This window comes from Lycium ferocissimum, chromosome 7, assembly GCF_029784015.1.
Source record: "Lycium ferocissimum isolate CSIRO_LF1 chromosome 7, AGI_CSIRO_Lferr_CH_V1, whole genome shotgun sequence".
NCBI classification, from domain to species: domain Eukaryota; kingdom Viridiplantae; phylum Streptophyta; class Magnoliopsida; order Solanales; family Solanaceae; genus Lycium; species Lycium ferocissimum.
Window position 1 is genome coordinate 6,471,027 of NC_081348.1, and position 17,774 is coordinate 6,488,800.

At 34.7% G+C, this 17,774-nt stretch overlaps 1 protein-coding gene across 2 annotated transcripts; it reads right to left on the reverse strand.

The window, feature by feature from the left end:
* Positions 1 to 3,017: 3,017 nt before the first annotated feature.
* Positions 3,018 to 14,825, reverse strand: LOC132063203 (F-box/WD-40 repeat-containing protein At3g52030). Of its 2 annotated transcripts, XM_059455659.1 has the most exons (9): positions 14,580 to 14,825; positions 13,877 to 14,077; positions 12,780 to 12,834; positions 11,153 to 11,251; positions 10,317 to 10,420; positions 9,733 to 9,822; positions 8,107 to 8,246; positions 5,094 to 5,178; positions 3,018 to 3,618 (listed from the first exon to the last, which is right to left on the reverse strand). In XM_059455659.1, the coding sequence occupies exons 1-9, from the start codon at positions 14,717 to 14,719 to the stop codon at positions 3,243 to 3,245; spliced, it is 1,290 nt and encodes a 429-aa protein (XP_059311642.1). In that variant the 5' UTR covers positions 14,720 to 14,825; the 3' UTR covers positions 3,018 to 3,242. The 2 variants fall into 2 exon arrangements, with proteins under 2 accessions (XP_059311642.1, XP_059311643.1); XM_059455660.1 differs by lacking the exons at positions 12,780 to 12,834; positions 13,877 to 14,077; positions 14,580 to 14,825 and adding an exon at positions 12,211 to 12,420.
* Positions 14,826 to 17,774: the final 2,949 nt, after the last annotated feature.

The window sequence follows — 17,774 nt, forward strand, 5'->3', positions numbered from 1 at the left end:
AGAGGATTGTTAGGGTTTCGACTAATCTTCAAAAACGGGAGTGCTGGTGAGGCAATGATAGGGAATCACAAATTTGGGCTTTCTCTTAGGAATGGACCCATTCAGCCCAATCCAGTCAAAAGGATCGATTGATTTACACACGCACTGGTCTTTAATTTTTGGCCTTCGCTTTCAAGATTTTTTGTCTTTTCTTAAAAAAAAAAATTGTGCTGATCTTAAAATTAAGACAGAATTTTAGTTACGCCTTAAGGAGGAAGTTTGATTTTTTTTACTCTACTAATATTCTATAGAAGTTAGGCCTTTCTTTTGCCCGAATAAGCCTTATTTGCTATGAAATTTTGCCTTGTGATTTTTTTATAACCGTTGGAAAAAAAAAAATTTTCATTTTTTTGCACGGAGTGCCCTTCTTTGGGAAAATATTTTGCTCATTTATGTCTTCTTTAAGTTCGTTTAAGAAAGTTTTTTGACGAAATTACCCTTACCCCATTAAAAGTTTGATTTGCTCTTTTCTTTTCTTTTTTTTTTCTTTCCTCTATTTTTGTGTCTATCTCATCCGTTCTAAAACTTAGGTACGAATATTCCAATATTTGTTTTTATGTTAAATTGTTGTTTGTTGAATTGATATCTTTGCCATTTTTTATATTTAATTGATCCTTTTTTATTTAAAATTATAGTGTTTTGTTATAGTGTCTCTACGATTTTTTCAACTTTAGTTTGCCATGTATATATTTTGATTTTTTGAATATCGTATTATGAATGTCGTAATATATTTTAGCCGATTTTGATATGCGTTTGGTTTCTCCTCGTGAATGCTATGTTTTTATGTTGTTTCGTCGTTTTTGTTTAATAATCGATTTTTTGAAGAATGTTTTTTAAAAGTGTCGAAGGACAAAGTTTATGATTTTTAAAGAGTTAACGGTTTTTAAAGTTATGCTTGTTTTGACATAACTTTGAATTAAGTTAATTTATGTGTGTCTTGATTTTTTGGTATTGTCTTGTTAATAATTTTGATCTTTATCATTTATGTGTTTTCTGTGTTGTTTTGTTAATAATATTTTGTTTTGGTTATGAAAAATGAAAGTTTGCCTCTCACGGCATACTTTGTAATTATCCTTCATTTGTATTTTAACACTTGTGTATTTTTTTATTTTGCTTATGAAAATGAAAGTAAGACCTAGTAAAGTGAACTTCTCCGCTCCCCGCATACTTTTCTAGTTTTAACATTTTGCGTAAATTTTTGTTTTGCTCATAAAAATGAAAGTTTGCCTTCAAAGATACTTTGTTCTTTTCATTGTAAACCTCCCTCCTCCAGATACTTGTCTAATTCTTAACACTTGTGTATTTTTTTTTATTTTACTTATGAAAATGTTGCCTCTAACAAAGGTTCTTTATATTTTTTAGTTCTTAACACTTGCGTAAATTTTTGTTTTGTTTCATAAAATGAAAGTGCCTCTAACAAAGATACTTTGTTCTTTTCTAATGTAAAGCCTCCTCCTAAGCATACTTGTCTAATTCTTAACACTTGCGTATTTTTTTTTATTTTACTTATGAAAATGAAAGTTGCCTTTAATAGCATACTTTGTTCTTTTGTAAAGAACTTCCGCCTCCTCCGACATACTTTTCTAGTTCTTAACACTTGCGTAAATTTTTGTTTTGCTCATAAAAAAAAAAAAAATCTTTGTTCTTTTCTAATGTAAAATCCTCTCGGCATACTTGTCTAATTCTTAACACTTGTGTATTTTTTTTATTTTACTTATGAAAATGAAAGTTGCCTCTAACAAAGATACTTTGTTCTTTTGTAAAGAAACTTTTGCCTCCTCTAAGCATACCGCAAATTGCCTATTTTTTTTACTATTTTTATTTATTAATCAAATTGTATAAATATAACCCAATAAATTTGATTTCTATGTTGTTTTTTTCTTTTTGAGTTTGTTAGAAGATGATTTGTTGTTATCAAATATTAACAAATCTAAACTTAATAAAGCATCAAATTAATTGAATTACATTCAAGAACATATATTATGTATTTTATCTTTTTATTGTTCAATGGAGCGTGAAATGTAAAATAACTTTGTTGTTGAAATGATGGATAGGTTTTTTGGAGACCGTAGTTTAATGTTTCTTATTATCTTTTAACTTAAAAGGGCAAATATTAAAGAAATTATTTTGCATTTAAAATTAATCTTTAGACAAAAATCGTGATAAAAAGACCACATAAGAGATATTTTAAAAAAAAAAAAAAAGTATAAACATAACCGTCAATTTTCTTTTTCTTTTTGAGTGTTAGATTCATATCTAATACTTATTCATATATTTCTCAAGAAAAATATTAGATTATTGTTCAATGCGTAAAATAACTTTCAGAATTTTAGACCGTAGTTTAATGTTTCCTCATAAAAGAAATTATTTTGCTTAAAAAGAATCTTTAGATCGTGATAAAAAAACATTTTATTTGAAAGAAAAGTGGAGAGACTTCAAACTTTAAACTGAAGATGTTGTCGTATGATTTCCAACATACTTATACAGATTTTGTCGTAATGATCATTGAAAGAAGTATACCTCATTCTTTGCTAGAGAATTGTAGTCATATTGTTATTATCTCATTCCGCAAGGATTAGTCTAGAAATTGCCTCAGCGTTTTTTGCTTTTTGATTTCTCTAGAGGTAGGATATTGTATGTATATTGGGTCGTTAAAAGTTAATTAAATAAAGTACAGGAAAAATACTTTTAGGGGATCGAGTTGCCTTTGGAATATATACTACAATCCAGTTCTTTGAAATGAAGTCCGAATTTTTAGAAACTGTATTAGATCTAAAAGCTATATTTTCTTACAAACTATATGCCCCTCCACCCTTACAAATTAAAAAATCTCTTAAATTGCTGTCTAAACAAAGAAATCGCATCTCCTCCTCTACAATTAGAGTACATGGCCATGCTCATGGTCTTCCCATAAGTGTACTGGATAGTGTATGAATTATGATCAAACTTCTAATAAATTTCTAGAATATTGAAGGATCTATTTGAAGTAATCATAGGCATGTCAAATCGATTTGAGACAGCTAGATTTAAATAAAAAGAAAAATCTATGTAAAACAGTAAAACACATAAAGACACCCGAACAAAGAAAGAGGTGCCAGGTGCCAAAAACAGCACGATAATGTTAAAAACAGCACTATTACAAAGAAGTGCGGCAGTACCGCAACAAATACCTGGAATTCTCAGGTAGTGTATGAGAATCCTTTTCAATTCTTGAATTTCCAAACTCTGATATACTTATCATTATGCGTAGTAACAACTTTCTCCATCCCAACGGCTAAACATGTGATTTGTGGACGGGAAGCTCTTGGCATAAGATCAATCCGATCATCTTCAGACAGCCTTTTCAGTTTCCTCTTCTCAATTTGCAGGGTTCCAAATCTCTCTGTTGAACGATGTAACATAGTGCTACTATCATCCATTACGCATCTCGAAACTACTTCGCCAGTTACCTGATCCACAATTCTTAACACACCGTCGATTCCACCAACTACCAATGTTGAAGTGTCGTTCCTAAGGTGATGCATAGAATAAACAACATTTGGAGACACTCGTGTATCCCATAGAGTTCTGTTTGTCTTCCTGTATATAAAGCATTTCAGGATTGAAATTATCAGAACTAGAAATACCATATAAACTACATAGGAAAACAAATTTCTTGAATCAGAGCAGATAGCAGCAAGGTGTTGCTAAACAAATCCAATTCATCATCTAAATGTATGATGAAAAGAGTCCACGTTCAGATTTGAAGACGAAAAAGACATTAAATCTCACATCAGCCCCTCACCGACTTTTCTTTTCAACTTATGCATGTAATTTCTTCACCTAAGAAACAGCCATCTCTCAGAATGAAGGATATATTGGTCCATCGCTGCAATCCCAGTCAAGAATGAAACTAGTCCACCCACTGGTCCAAAATGCTCTCTCCACCAGTCTCTGCCTAATTAAAATTGCACTTCCCTCTCTGTACTCTCAGTGATGCAAATTTATAATTCAATACAATACCCTTGAAACAATTCTATATCCCGGCCATCCTTCCTTTCTTAAAGATACTTTCCATTTCAAAGAGAACATACACTAAGCCTACTTATCCTACATACCAGTTACTACTGTTTGCATTCAGAACAGAAAATCTAAGAAACATGCAACCTTGGCTTCTTTTGTACAGAATGTTTCACCAAGTGGTCTTGGATCATTAGGTAATCAAGCCAATTTGTTTTATCTTTCACCACGCTGATTGCTCAAGTTCCCTGCAGTTTTTTGGAATGTAAACATTATGATTGATGGAACCTTTCAACAACTTAGCCCTCCATTCTCAATCTCAAGAACCATATGTCCAGTATTCGTTTTATCTCATTCCATTGTTAGACAACAGCCCAGCGGAGAGCAATAGTAAGTTCTTTTTATAATCTTCTTTCCCTTTCTTTCTTTCATTCTTTTCTCTCTATTTTTTCACTTTTTTCCCCTTTTCCTGTTTAGCTAATTAGCAATTGCCACAACCCATGATAATGCTATATTTGAAATCTCTGGAGATCTTGTACTGGTTGCAAAAATGGCATTTATAATAATCAAGTCTCACAGAAACTACAGTTATTATTTTATTTTTTTAATTATTTTTTCTAAAAATCATCATCAACAACAACATACCCAGTGTAATCTCACAAGTGGGGTCTGGGGAGGGTAGAGTGTACGCAGACCTTACCCTTACCTTGAGACCTTACCCTTACCTTGAGAGGTATAGAGAGGCTGTTTCCGGTAGACCCTCGGCTCAAGGACATTTTAAAAAGTGAACGAATTCCGGGGGAGACTTATATGTAGAGATTGAGAAACTTTACCATGCTCAAACATAAGCAGACTCGAAAGATTTTACGAAATGAGACATCCCTAATTTACCATTAACAACTGCAGCAGCATATAAAAGGATTGACAAAGCTACCATCTAAGGATCAAAAACACTGACTCTTGCACAGAAAGCATGGAACAAGATCAGAAAGGCTGGGTCATGTGAAAAAACACATGGAAGAATGTTGGTTCAAGTTTTAATCACTTCTTCAAACCTGAGGTCCCAACAAGACACATTTCCAGCAGTTGATCCGGCAAACAGCATATAGGAGCTAGGGTTGAAACACAAAGTCTTGACCCCTGTCAGAAGAAAATCAGAAACAGAGAGAGAAAACAAATAAGAAACCAGATTAAAAAGAGAAAATCAACATTCTCAAAGGAAGAACAAAAAATAATCTAATTGAGTGAGAGTTGGAACATAAGGTTTTGACCCCTATGGCAAGAGATTTCAGAAGCAGAGAAAGAAGAACAAATAGGAATTCAGATTACAAAGAGAATTAAGATTCTTAAAAAGGACTTACAAGATAATCTACTTAGCATAAAGCATGTAAAGCATTTGCACACTTTCTATTAAAGATTGACATTAGGAAGCCTTCACTAGTGTGCTGATTAGACAGCAATTTGAAAAACCTAAACCAGAAAATACTTTCTATGAAGGTCTAAAATAAAGCAACAGCAACAAGAACAACGACACCCAGTGTAGTCCCACAAGTTGGGTCTGGTGAGGGTAGAATGTACGTAGACCTTACCCCTACCTCTATGGGGTAGAGAGGTTGTTTCCGATAGACCCTCGGCTCAAAAGAAAAGAAATAAACTTTATTTTAGAGTGTGGCCTAGTGGTCAATAAAGTATATTGAGAATCATGAGGTCTCAGGTTCAAATCCCAGCGAAGACAAAAGCACTAAGTGATTTCTTTCCATCCGTTCAAGCCTTGATGGACAAAGTTATCCGGTATCTGTGCTGGTGGGAGGCAGCAGGTGCCCCGAAATTAGTCAAGGCGCGGGCAAGATGTGGCTCGGACACCGCGATTATTAAAAAAATTAAATAGAATAATGCAAAATACTTGGTAAATACGGTGATTAACATTTTCTCCTCGAAATTAAATAATAGTATTTTTTATGTTTTGCTTATAAACATAACACTAGTTAGATTTTTCCAAAAAGGATCATTTAGGAAACAAAAGTACCATCTGCAGCATAAAGTAACAATACATCCCCTACACAACCTCCCAATTTATGTTATGTTTCTCTTCTCTTCCAGCATAGGTAAAAAGAAACTAGACAAATGAGCAGGGATATCCTTAATTAGTAAGAAAACACTTCGTATTCACTGGTAAGATGGACTACAGTTACAAAGCCAAGAAGAAAAAAGCAAAAAAGAAAAAAGCAAGATCAGTATAAAGAACCTACACCTACACACCAGAAGCTTGATATTCAAATGGTTATGGAGATCTGTCCTGGGTAAAAATGACTTGAGAAACCCAGTGGTCACAGCAAATCATGGGTCAGACTAACATTATGTGGGAGCAGAAGAGTTGTTTAAATAATTAAAAGTGTGCTCTCTCTAACAACTTAAACTTTTAGATGATATGGTCAATATGATAGGCAGATGTTCTGGGCATAAGTCTCACTGCCGCCTACTATTGAAAAGAATTTCCGCATGCTTGGCCCAAGAAAAAGAGGAGGTTCGCACGTAAGGGGTATGTTTGCAGACATAATTAATAAAATGGGTACTCTCTATGACAGCTTAAGCTTTTAGAAAACTTTTAGATGAGATGATCACACTATTCAACGAATATATCGAAAAGCGCAAAAAAGCTCTAAGGTCAGCTGGGGGCTTTAATGAAGCGCAAATAAAGCGTGGGCTTTTACAATGGTGCAAAAATACAAATATATATATGTTTAGTCCAAGATTAATAATAATAAGCATGTGGACAAAGAAAATGCTTTTAAGTGTCACCTCGTCAAGAGAGGCTTATTGGCAAGGAAAAGTATGTCTTAGAGATCTCAACATGTTTTGATGTTAGCTTGTCATGGTGGTGCTTTTAATTTTCGAGGTTGCTTCAGATCTACATGTTAGCTTGTCAGAAAGCCACCTGTTTCTAGTTAACTCAGTTGACAACATTCAGCTTTTGGCAAATATTCGGGATGAGAAGCCATCACTAGAACAGCATATTTTGAATGCATACATTTATATGAGGCTTGTCTTACGTATGGTAGTATTCAGAGGAGTTACAACCAGAACAATGTCCTATATGTCTAAGGAATCGGAATATCCCCACCCCCCAATCATTACTCCCTCCGGATCAAAAAGAGTGTCCACTTAGCCATTTGCACACCCCTTAAAAAATACTAACTCCTAGGCAAAATTGGTAATTTGACTAAACTACTAATTAGGGGTTGGGATTTGGTCACTTTAACACTTAATAAGGGCAAAAGGCTAATTCTTTCTTGATTTGGTAAGTGGACACTCTTTTTGAATAAAAAAATAAAGGCTAAGTGGACACTCTTTTTGAACCGGAGGGAGTACTGATTAACTGCAAAGATATATAGGAAGATTTGTTTTATGCTTCTTAACATATTTGGCACAATGAGTCAGCCTGGGAAGTCAGCAGTAACAAGGTTGGCAGGGACACGAGTCAAGAAGCATCTCACGATATGATTATCAGAAAAGGAAACACCTCAAAGTTATGTGGAAGACAGTATCATCTTGCATCTTTTGGACAGTCTGCAACCACAAAAATCTATGTTGCTCGGATCTTTCAAAAAATGCACCATTTTTGGAAGATCCAACATGGGTGCGGTGGCATTTTGGAGGATGCAAGCAACATAGACAGTAGCATGCTCAAGGTGTTTGAAGATAGTAGCTTTGTTGTTTTTAGCTTAAGCTCTAGATGTCTACCAAAGTTGGAGTTTTTACCTTTTTAGTGTGACATGACTGTTTAAAACGATTTCAAATCTTTTGCGGACTTCATAGATTCCCTACAACGTCAAAAGGACCTAGGTCCTTTTCCCGTACATATATATGCGGGTTCATTTTCAGTTTAATGAAATCTATTACATTACTTGTCAACAAGAAAACGACAAAAAGATAAGTAAAAATGAAAAGAGAACAAAGTGTACGTGCAGTCATGGGTTCAGAAAAGAGAAATCAGCGGCACGGGGTGTAGAGGCATCGTTCTATAGGTTATCAATGTATTGTGGAACTGACAAGATATATATCACAAACCTGCAGAGTAGGTTGATCCCAGCAGAACAACTCGCTGATCGGAAGAAAGATCCGATAGTGAAAGGGTGCCAAGAGAGGAACCACTAACAAGCAATTGGTCATCAGTAAAAGCTAAGCAAGTAACAGGTCCCTGATGCATCCTGCAAAAAACTAGCCAAGTTAGTTACACATTAGTCCTGACTGTAATTTTCAGATCAAAAGAAGGGTGAAGAAAGAAAAAAACTCTGCAGAAGACAAGTTTAGACAGGACGGGAGGAGAAGGCACCAATTATGCATGTCTGTTAGGGAGACAAGGAGGAAACAAAACACCATTTGTTGGCACTAATACCCTTAGTGTGTCCAGGTCTATTCAGAGGTTATGAGAAACTGCATTTAAAATATCTTCCCACCCTTATCAAAAGAAATAGCTCTTCTCACCCCTTTCTCTCCTCCTAAATCCTGAGTCCAGACTCCTCGAAGCGGATTAAATAGCTGATATTGATTGGATCCCTGAGCTGAGTTGCTTATTCTAGTGTTGGGTTTTGTTGATAAAAGACAACACACACATTATGAAGAAGGTACATCAGCTTCCTATCTTATACTCATTCCTGACTATTTCTTTTATCCTTTTCATTCCTTACAGCATTTTAAGAATGTGTTGCTAAGACTTAAAGGCCAGTTCTACAGGGTGGTGGTTAGACCGACTATGCTTTATGGGGCGGAGTGTTGGCCAGTCAACAACTCCCATGTTCAGAAGATGAGAGTAGCAGAGATGCGGATGCTGAGAGGTAGGCATGGTGCAACTTCAGCTCACAGAGAACATGACCCTTGATAGGAAGGTGTGGAGGTCGAGAATTAGGGTAGTGGGTAATCGGGCGCTTTCCATCCCGTTCCCGGAGTCTTAGCATTATTCTTGTACTTTCTTATTTTTAGATTCCTATTACATTATGTTGTTTCTTTGGCCGCGGTTATCTTCTTTTCTTTGAAACTGGTAACTGTATCTTTTATATTTCAAAATGTAGCAAAACAGTAATTAGGTAGTACTGAAACCATATTTACAACAAACTCTAAATCTTACTGTCCTATTTCTATAATGAATCTAAAACATCAATTATAGAGACAGTATCATTTGAGTAGATCTGATTGCACCAAAAACACAAAAGCAAGATAAAGTTTAGCTTAATCTTCTGCAACCCATTCTCCACATTCTCAAAACATCTGGAATTTCTCTCCTTCGAAATTGTCCACCAGATGCAGGCAGGGACAATTCTCCATCTGCTCTTGTCCTTTGCCTGCAAGCCTGTTTCCTCCCAACTTTTGAGAGCTTTGGTCGCGGTTATCTTATTACCTTGCTACCCACTTGTGGGATTACACTGGGTATGTTGTTGTTGTTATTCCTTGCAGCCTTTCTGAGAGCGGAAAGGAGGGGGAAGGGTTTCTGCTTAGCATATAAAATTACCAGAGAGGAGCATAAATGTCATTTTCTCTGTAAAGCGATTATAACTTAGATTAGCATCCCAAAATAGCTTATTTTCTACATGCATGTGTGCAACAGAGGCAATGATCCAGGAGAAAATCATTTATGCCTTTTTTTTTTCTCGACTAGAGCACAAAACATGGAAAGTAAGTAGTGAAACAGAACCATACTTTATTATTTGGGAACACTTTCTGCTGTACATGTCAAATACACGAACCTTTCCATCCTCACATCCAATCACAGCTTCAGGGTCTACATAACTGGAAAGGAAGAATGAAATTACAACCAGCAAACTACAAAAAACTTCAGAAGCTGTAACATGGACAACATAAGCAGCAGAGACATGTAAATATGGAGCTACAACAGTAACAAAAACAGAGAGCATCAAGTAATTCAAAACTTTAGACATGCATGCTAGTCCTCTCAAGCCTTTATCTCAATGTCAAAGGATTCTGAGGGAGTGTCCGTTTAGTGCCATTTAATCAAAATGAAGTCCCAAAGAAGTTCAAACTACTTTCTTCAGTAATATTTGATTCTTCTTCATGTGGAAATGTTTGATTCTTCTTCATGTGGATAACATTGAGATCTTAGCCAAACTAGAAAAATTAAAATACTGTAAGTCAATTAACTTATAAAAAAAAAAAAAGATAAGTCAATTATTAAATGACAAGATAATGTCATTGAAATAGCCTCTTCCCACATTGCTGCTGGAACTTTTAAGGATAAAAAGTTGAAAAACAAAGAGGTTACACACCGCATACAGAGGCCCTTTGTAAATAAGTTTTCACGTGAGGAAAATACATTTCTTGTCTCCATCCGATTCCAGATGCATATACGGGTGCCAACCAAACCAACAACCTGTAGAGAAACATTTCCAATATCAAATACAAAATGTGTATGTCAGACATGGTTAATAAGGCCAAAAAAGATATACTCCATCTTGTAATTGGTGTCAAATGAGCAAATGTAGCAATGAGTCTAAGGCCCACTTGTCTATGCTCTTGTCTTTTGCAACGGAAACTGCAATCAGGACAAACCTGTGTCTCTCCTAGAAGATAAATGAGCTATTTCTTATGAAAATTTATGGCTTTGGGGCCAATTAAGGGAAAGCTTCATGAAAATGTGCAGTGCCTGTGGTTGCACAATGTATTGATAAGAAAAATGCTAGAGGATTCGAAGATAAATGCATGCAAAAGCTTGAAAAAATAGTTCCTCACTTCCTCGGTATTGCAGTGGTAAAATTATTGTTTTCTGTGATAGTGTTAATTGACCTAAAAGAATGAGCTCTCACTTCTTAGTTTTATATCTCTCATGGTGTTGTCTAATGAGGACATCTTGGTAGACTCCTTTGCACTCTTCATTCCCTTATTGTGAATGATTTTATAAGAGAAAAGCGCAAAAAAAGCAACAAGATCGATAGGGCTTGAAGTGAAAAGCGTGAAGTGAAGTGCACACTTCCTTGAAACGAAGAAATGCACAAAATACGAAAATTTAAGATACATAAAATTTAGTACTATAATATTCAAACTTAAGTATTATAACTAATCTTACCATCCAATGTACAACAAATATATAGTATCTTGAACTCACCTTGCCCTCGTCAAAATCAAAATCAATTAAAGGGGCTCTATCAACAAGGGAATATTCATCCAAACATTTGCAGTTTTCTGCAGACCAGAGACGCATGACCTGGATTACAAGGAGTGTAGAATGTAAATTTCAGACCATGTCTTATTTAATGTAAACAAGAGAGACATGTGGTCAATGAGAAAAGACTAGGAGCCAACATCATATTTTTTTTTTTTTTTTCTGGGAGAAATATACAATTGTTTTAATGAGTGAAAGGGAGCACCCCAAAATAATACACGATAGGCCAACCCCTGAGGGTTAGCCAACATCATATTTTTCTGGGAGAAATATACAACTAATGAGTAAAATGATACACGATAGGAATTGATTTGGTAGTACTTCAGATAATCAATGACACTAGTAAAAAATAACCGATTCATAATCAACTCAAGAAAGGGAAATACCTACTCATTTCTGCGAAATTAAAAAGAAAACATGATCAGTGATATTTCTACTATTACACTTTCTCCAAAAATATTCTACAACAACCAACAACAATTTTCGCATCAACAACAATTTTCGCATCTTAGGCCCAATAATATGTATCATCTAGCACCCACGGAGATCCCAGGCTTCTCATTGCGCACAGGCTTTATAGTAAAACCTTCTTTACACGAGGATTGGCAGGCAACAGAAGAGCAAAGGAAATCTATGGGACTCTGCCAATCAAACATACGCGATAAGGGGCAATCTAACAAGTGCACATAAAACAAGCATAATGTATGATAGGGATTTCTTTCATCAGAAATTCAAACTAATTTCAACTGCAGAATTTAATTTTTTTTTTTTTTTTTTTTTTTTTTTTTGAAACTGGTAACTTTAGCAGAATTTAAAGTATCTTAGAAGGAAAAAAAAAAAAGTGGACGATATTTAGGAGCAGCATAAGGTCCAAAAAAGGAGTAGGATTTGATGAAACGGAGAGAGGCAGTTCCAATGAAATCATACTGATTTGCATGTATTATTGCAATATAACTACATAATAACTCCGAGACTTTCCATGATTAACAACAACAACATACCCAGTGTAGTCCCACAAAGTGAGGTCTGGGGAGGGCAGAGAGGCTGTTTCCGATAGACCCTCGGCTCAAAATAAAGAAGGTCAAATAAGAAAAACGGACAATTACTGCAAAAAAACAATATGCTAAGCAAAGAACAAGAGACAGTAAATAATAGCAGAAATTGAAGGACAAGGAACTACAGTAAATAATAACCATTTTAATTTATCTAACCAGAAGCATGTCTTCTTCTGAGCCGAGGGTCTATCGGAAACAGCCTCTCTACCCCACAAAGGTAGGGGTAAGGTCTGCGTACACCCACCTTCCCCAGACCCCATGTATGGGAATATACTAGGTATGTTGTTGTTGTTAAGCATGTCATCTTCAGCATGCTTCCCACATCAACAAGTTCTGAATTATGATCACTAAGAAAGGTTCGCAAGTTATCTCCTAGAACTTACTGGGAGAAAATGGATAACATACATGATTTTCCTAGTAGGTAATGTAGTAAGATTTTGCACTTTCCAGCTAAAGGAAAGAAACCAATAAGAAATTTTAGCTCCTATATTTCTTTACAGTAAAAAGTAACCCACCTTGTCACCCACACCAGTAAGGACTTTCCCCATCTTCATTCTGCACTGATTAACCCTAGTAGAAACTGAAGTTAGAGAGAAGATCATATAAAATGCACAATGTGTAGGTTTAATGCCAAATTAGAAACAATTATTATTATGGTGCCATTTTCAAAATCTTGGCTAACCTTATGTGGATCAGGAGGAAATTGAAGTTCAATTGGTATTTCTGGAAGTGTGAAAGAAAGTGGCCAGACTACCAAAAAAGGAGAGAGAAAAAGAACTAGCTGGACAGACATTATTAGTTTTTCCTCATTTTTCCATATCCTTCAATAAATCTTTTTATTAGGGGCAACTCTGTCTTGTATATTCGACATTAAATATGAATATATCAGTCTAATACTGGAAGAGAATAGGCTACACTAGAAGGATTGAACTGCTTATATTAAGAAAACTCTATAAGGGTGACTACAAGGGAACATTTTTTTTCTATCTGGAGATTCGGATTATATCTTGGAAGTCAATGTAATATCGCAATGGAAGTCAGGACAATGGAATCAGACAAAACGGAGAGGATGTAATGAGTGTGATGAGATTTAAGGTGGTCGAAATTGACATCTAAATCACTGACAAATTAACAGCCAAATGCTAAGTCATATGATATTCGATCCAGTGAATGATAAGCTGATGATTTGGTGATACCAAAAGCAAATACCGTAGAAATTGTAGATTTCTAATGCAAGATTTTCATGTTAAAGGATACTATAATGTAAAGCTGCTTAATTTGAGCTATTTTTCATTTATTAGTTAAGAAAGCTATTTTTCAAATTGACCAGGTATCTTCTTTTGTTTCTATGTAGCTGAAATCTCATCAGATTGTCTTCATTTTAACTCCTCAACTTCGAAACTACAAGGTCAAGAACTTCTAGCAATGTCTTTGTACCAAGTGAACTTCATTCCAGTTTGAATTTTTTCTTTTGAAAAAACACATAATTATTCCAGTCTCAATATTGATCAGCAAAATATTTAAATAAATGATCATGGGTACAATGAATCACCAATATTTAAGTTTGCAACGGAAAATGAAACAAAATAGAAATAGATATTCTAATGCTTACCCAACAGAATGACCTTTCCACTGAAAAACATTAGCAGGACCTCTTTGTAATGCCAATTTGTGTCGTTCCATAGCTAGCTGCTCCGCTTGTTCACTCAATGATCTCTCAGAGAAAGATGCATCATTTAGTCCATTAGGATCACTATGATGCTGCTTGAAGTATTCTGTTTGATGTAACTTCAATTTATTGACGGCTTTACTCCTTCACAGGACATAGCAAGGGCAATATAAGGAAGCCAGTCAGTAATTGGCTTAAGCAATGTAATACTCCTTCCGTCCTAATTTAATTCTCTTACTTTCATTTTTTGTCTATCCCAAAAAGAGCGACTATTTCTATATTTAGTAAGTTCACAATTCAAACATCTGGAAGGTTTCAGAGTAAAGGACATTTTAGTATTCCCTTTGTCCCAATTTATGTGGCACCATTTGATTAGGCACAAAATTTAAAAAAGAAAAGAAGACTTTCAAAATTTGGGGTTCTTAGATATATGTATGGTTGTAAATATTTTTAAATATAGAAAAGTGACATAGAAACTAAAAAGGAAAGTGTTACAGAGGAGTACATTATACACTCTCTTTATTTTGAACTAGTAAATTGGGAAGGAGGGAGTATAGCAGAACAAATTGTATGGAATTGTTATCATCAGACAAACACAAGGGCTGTAGTTAGGTCAAATAAATGGAAAAATGAGGTGGTATGGTACCAAGAAGTAGAAACGGCGGAGCAGCGAATGAGCTGGACTAAGTCGAGAAAGGAGAAGATAATACAGAGAACATCATGGCTAAGCGATTCTGCTGTTGTCTTCTTCTTCTTTTTGTTCTTCACGCTTGCACTTGCGTCCATTTTCCGATATCCGGTTGTGAGGACACACACGGAAGAGAGGGGTGAGCAAGAACAAGTAACCAACAAGCCTTTTGAGGTTTTTTTTTCTTTTTTCTAAAAGGTAATTTCACCCATAGCGTATTGGCACATCACCATTTAAGTTGCAGCCACCTTTTTACAAAAAACTGTATGAGCCTGTTTGGATGATTATTTTAAGCATTTATAATACCAATTTATTTTTTTGAGCTAAAAATTCGCTTTAGATAAAATTAAACCAAACGGTCAATGAAATCTTATTTTGAAAAATGATTTTGGCCAAACGCCTACTTAGTTAGGTTAAGGAAAACAACATTAAAATTGTCGTTTGGACATATGGTTTGGTTTCAAAGTTTGAACAAGTGTGTATTTTCTCTTATAAAAGGGCTAAATATATTCCTACATTCTCTATATTTTACGTACAATCAAATGAGTATCAAATATACCCTTCACTAGAAGACTTTTCTAAAAAAATACAACATCCATCTTAATAAAATCGAAAATTTAACATGAATAGATAATGTAACTACTATTTAATATAAGATAAATTAAAGGTTGGTAACCCAAAATATAATTGATGGGGGGTTATATTTGGGCAAAATTTTTTCGATAGTATAGGAATATAGTTGGCCCTTTTCCGTTTGAATTTTGAATAAAAAATCGAGTCTAAATCAAGTGGACTAATTTTGAAAATATTAGCATGGATGAAAATTAATAGTTCAAACTTTAAAAGATATTACTTTAAGTTTGGAACATACATGTCCAAAATTTCAAGTAGTGCAAGGTTGAAATTTAGGCACGATTTCCAAGAATTTTGGCTAAATCAAGACTAAACTTCAAATAAAATATCAAAAGATATTACTTGGCAAGCCAAATTTCAAGTAGTGCAAGGTTGAAATTTAGGCAAGTTTGACCTTGGCAAACTAACTTAAAAAAATGTCACCAATTTATCGTCAAAACTTTAGATGCGCATTTTTGCTGCTCGGATTGCGTATACCTAAAGTTGGTTTCGAAGTGCTTAAATTTATAATTTCTTATACACTGTAATTATAGTTTAAATAGTAATCCCGAAATTGGTTGGGTCATTGGCACTTATGCCCCTATTTTGTGTTGGTCTTTAATTTTTGCCTCTCATAACAAATAATTTTTTTGCGGGGCATAAGTTTATATTTTTCAATTCGCATCATGATATTCCACAAGTTATGTCCTCGTGTCCTTAAAGAACTTATGACTGGTAGGAGTAAATTCAATTGCTAAAGGGCAAAAATAATAAGTAAAGAACAATATATTTGAAGGGCAAAAACTAAAGACCCGTAAAGAACAAAACGAGCAATTTCTTCAAATTGGTTATCTGTGCACTTTATCTTTTTCGTTGACAGCAGCCTCTTAAGTTGAGGTCCATTAATAATGTCCATGTTATTTGCAAGCTTACACAAGGTAGCCATCTTTAGCACAACTTGTTGAAATATAATGGTGCTTTACACAATTAGAACTATTCCACTCTGCTATACGTATAACTTTTGACCTTGTGTCAAATAAGTTGAGCAAAATTAATTTTCAGATCAAAAGTCAGAGTTCAATTCCTGTTGTATTGCCAAAACACTTGCCTTGCGACAATTCGTGACGGATCATCACAAGGTTCTAATGGATGGGCGTGCCACAAGTCGTAGTGAATTACTAGGAGTTTAGTACACATGTGTTATAACTTGGGAATATATTCTGACCAATCACCTGAAGTTTTTGATAGGTGAGCTTGCCGCAAGTCCTATTGGATCTTTAGGACTTTAGTACCAATTGTATCGTAAATTAGAAACAAATTGTTCACAATTCCAAACAGATCACGACCAGAAGTTTCTTAAAAAAAAATTCACCAACTTGCTTTTGCTTTCAAAATAATCAACATTCTAATATCAATCCTAACAATTGAGATTTAGCTAAAATCTTTAACAATTTTAGACCCATTTTATCTTCTTCAGCAATCAAGCCCAACAATACTATTTTTCAAGTTTTTAACCAAATGAATCCAAATCAATCAAGTATAAGCAATATGTCTTCGATTTTATACAACACGCATGAAGAAGATAAAGAAGAAAAATGAAAGGAGGAGAATGAGAAGAAGAAGCTGGAGGAGGATGAGAGGAGAATAAGTACTAGCGGATTCAACTAAACTTTTTTCAAATGGGAGCCTGGTAGAGCCCGGGGGGTTCGAATGAACCCCCTTTCGGTGGAAAGTTACATTGTTTATACATGGTTAAAACTATTTTTTATGTATATATAATAGTTGTTGAACCTCCTTTAGCTTCTTCATGTGTTTATTTTTTATATTTTGAACCTCCTAAGTCAAAATGTTGGGTCCCAAAGTTAAACACCAACCTTTAATAAGAATACTCGATGAAATTTCTTGAAAATGTAACTGGCATATGCAAAGTAATTGAAAATGACTAGTTTTCTATCAATTAAAACAAGCTTGAAAGAACTCTCCTTCTGGATTGCAAACTTGTTTTACTTCTTACTTTGATTCTTCTCCTATGTACTGATGCATCTTCTTATCCTAATGGTTTATATCTTTGTAGTTGTATAGTTGGCCAAGATTTGCTTTGATTACTTCACACTGCAACACTCTTGATTTTAGTATTCTTTTTTACCTCGTGAGTACTTTCAGTTTGATAATTGAGTTCAATTTTGACTATGCCAGTTGCCCAGATGCTAAACATTTGACGTCGGGTTGGCTGTGGTAAGCGTGACAATCTTCACTTGTACTCACGCATCGATTGAGGGGGTATTGTTATTATGATTTTTCTGCCTTTTGAAGTAAGGATATCTTTGTAATTAATTATTTACTCATATTTTTACTAATGCAAGACCTTATACTAATTAAACACTACTGCTTCACATTGTAACTAATTTAAACTTTATATGTTGCTTTTTCAGCAGCAGTTTGGCCTAATACTTTCTGGTGGACATTTAATTTACAAATCAATAGGTTCCAAAAGAAAAGCAAAAAATAAAAAATAAAGAGAGAGGGAGATGTCATAAGCTA

Bases quoted from the DNA above. Each gene is read 5' to 3' on its own strand.
- LOC132063203 (XM_059455659.1), bottom strand. From the start codon at position 14,719: ATGGACGCAAGTGCAAGCGTGAAGAACAAAAAGAAGAAGAAGACAACA. The intron at 11,252-12,779 runs GTGGGTTACTTT...CTTGTAATCCAG, and splicing joins TTACTGGTGTGGGTGACAAG to GTCATGCGTCTCTGGTCTGC. The intron at 10,421-11,152 runs GTGAGTTCAAGA...GTTTCTCTACAG, and splicing joins TTGATTTTGACGAGGGCAAG to GTTGTTGGTTTGGTTGGCAC.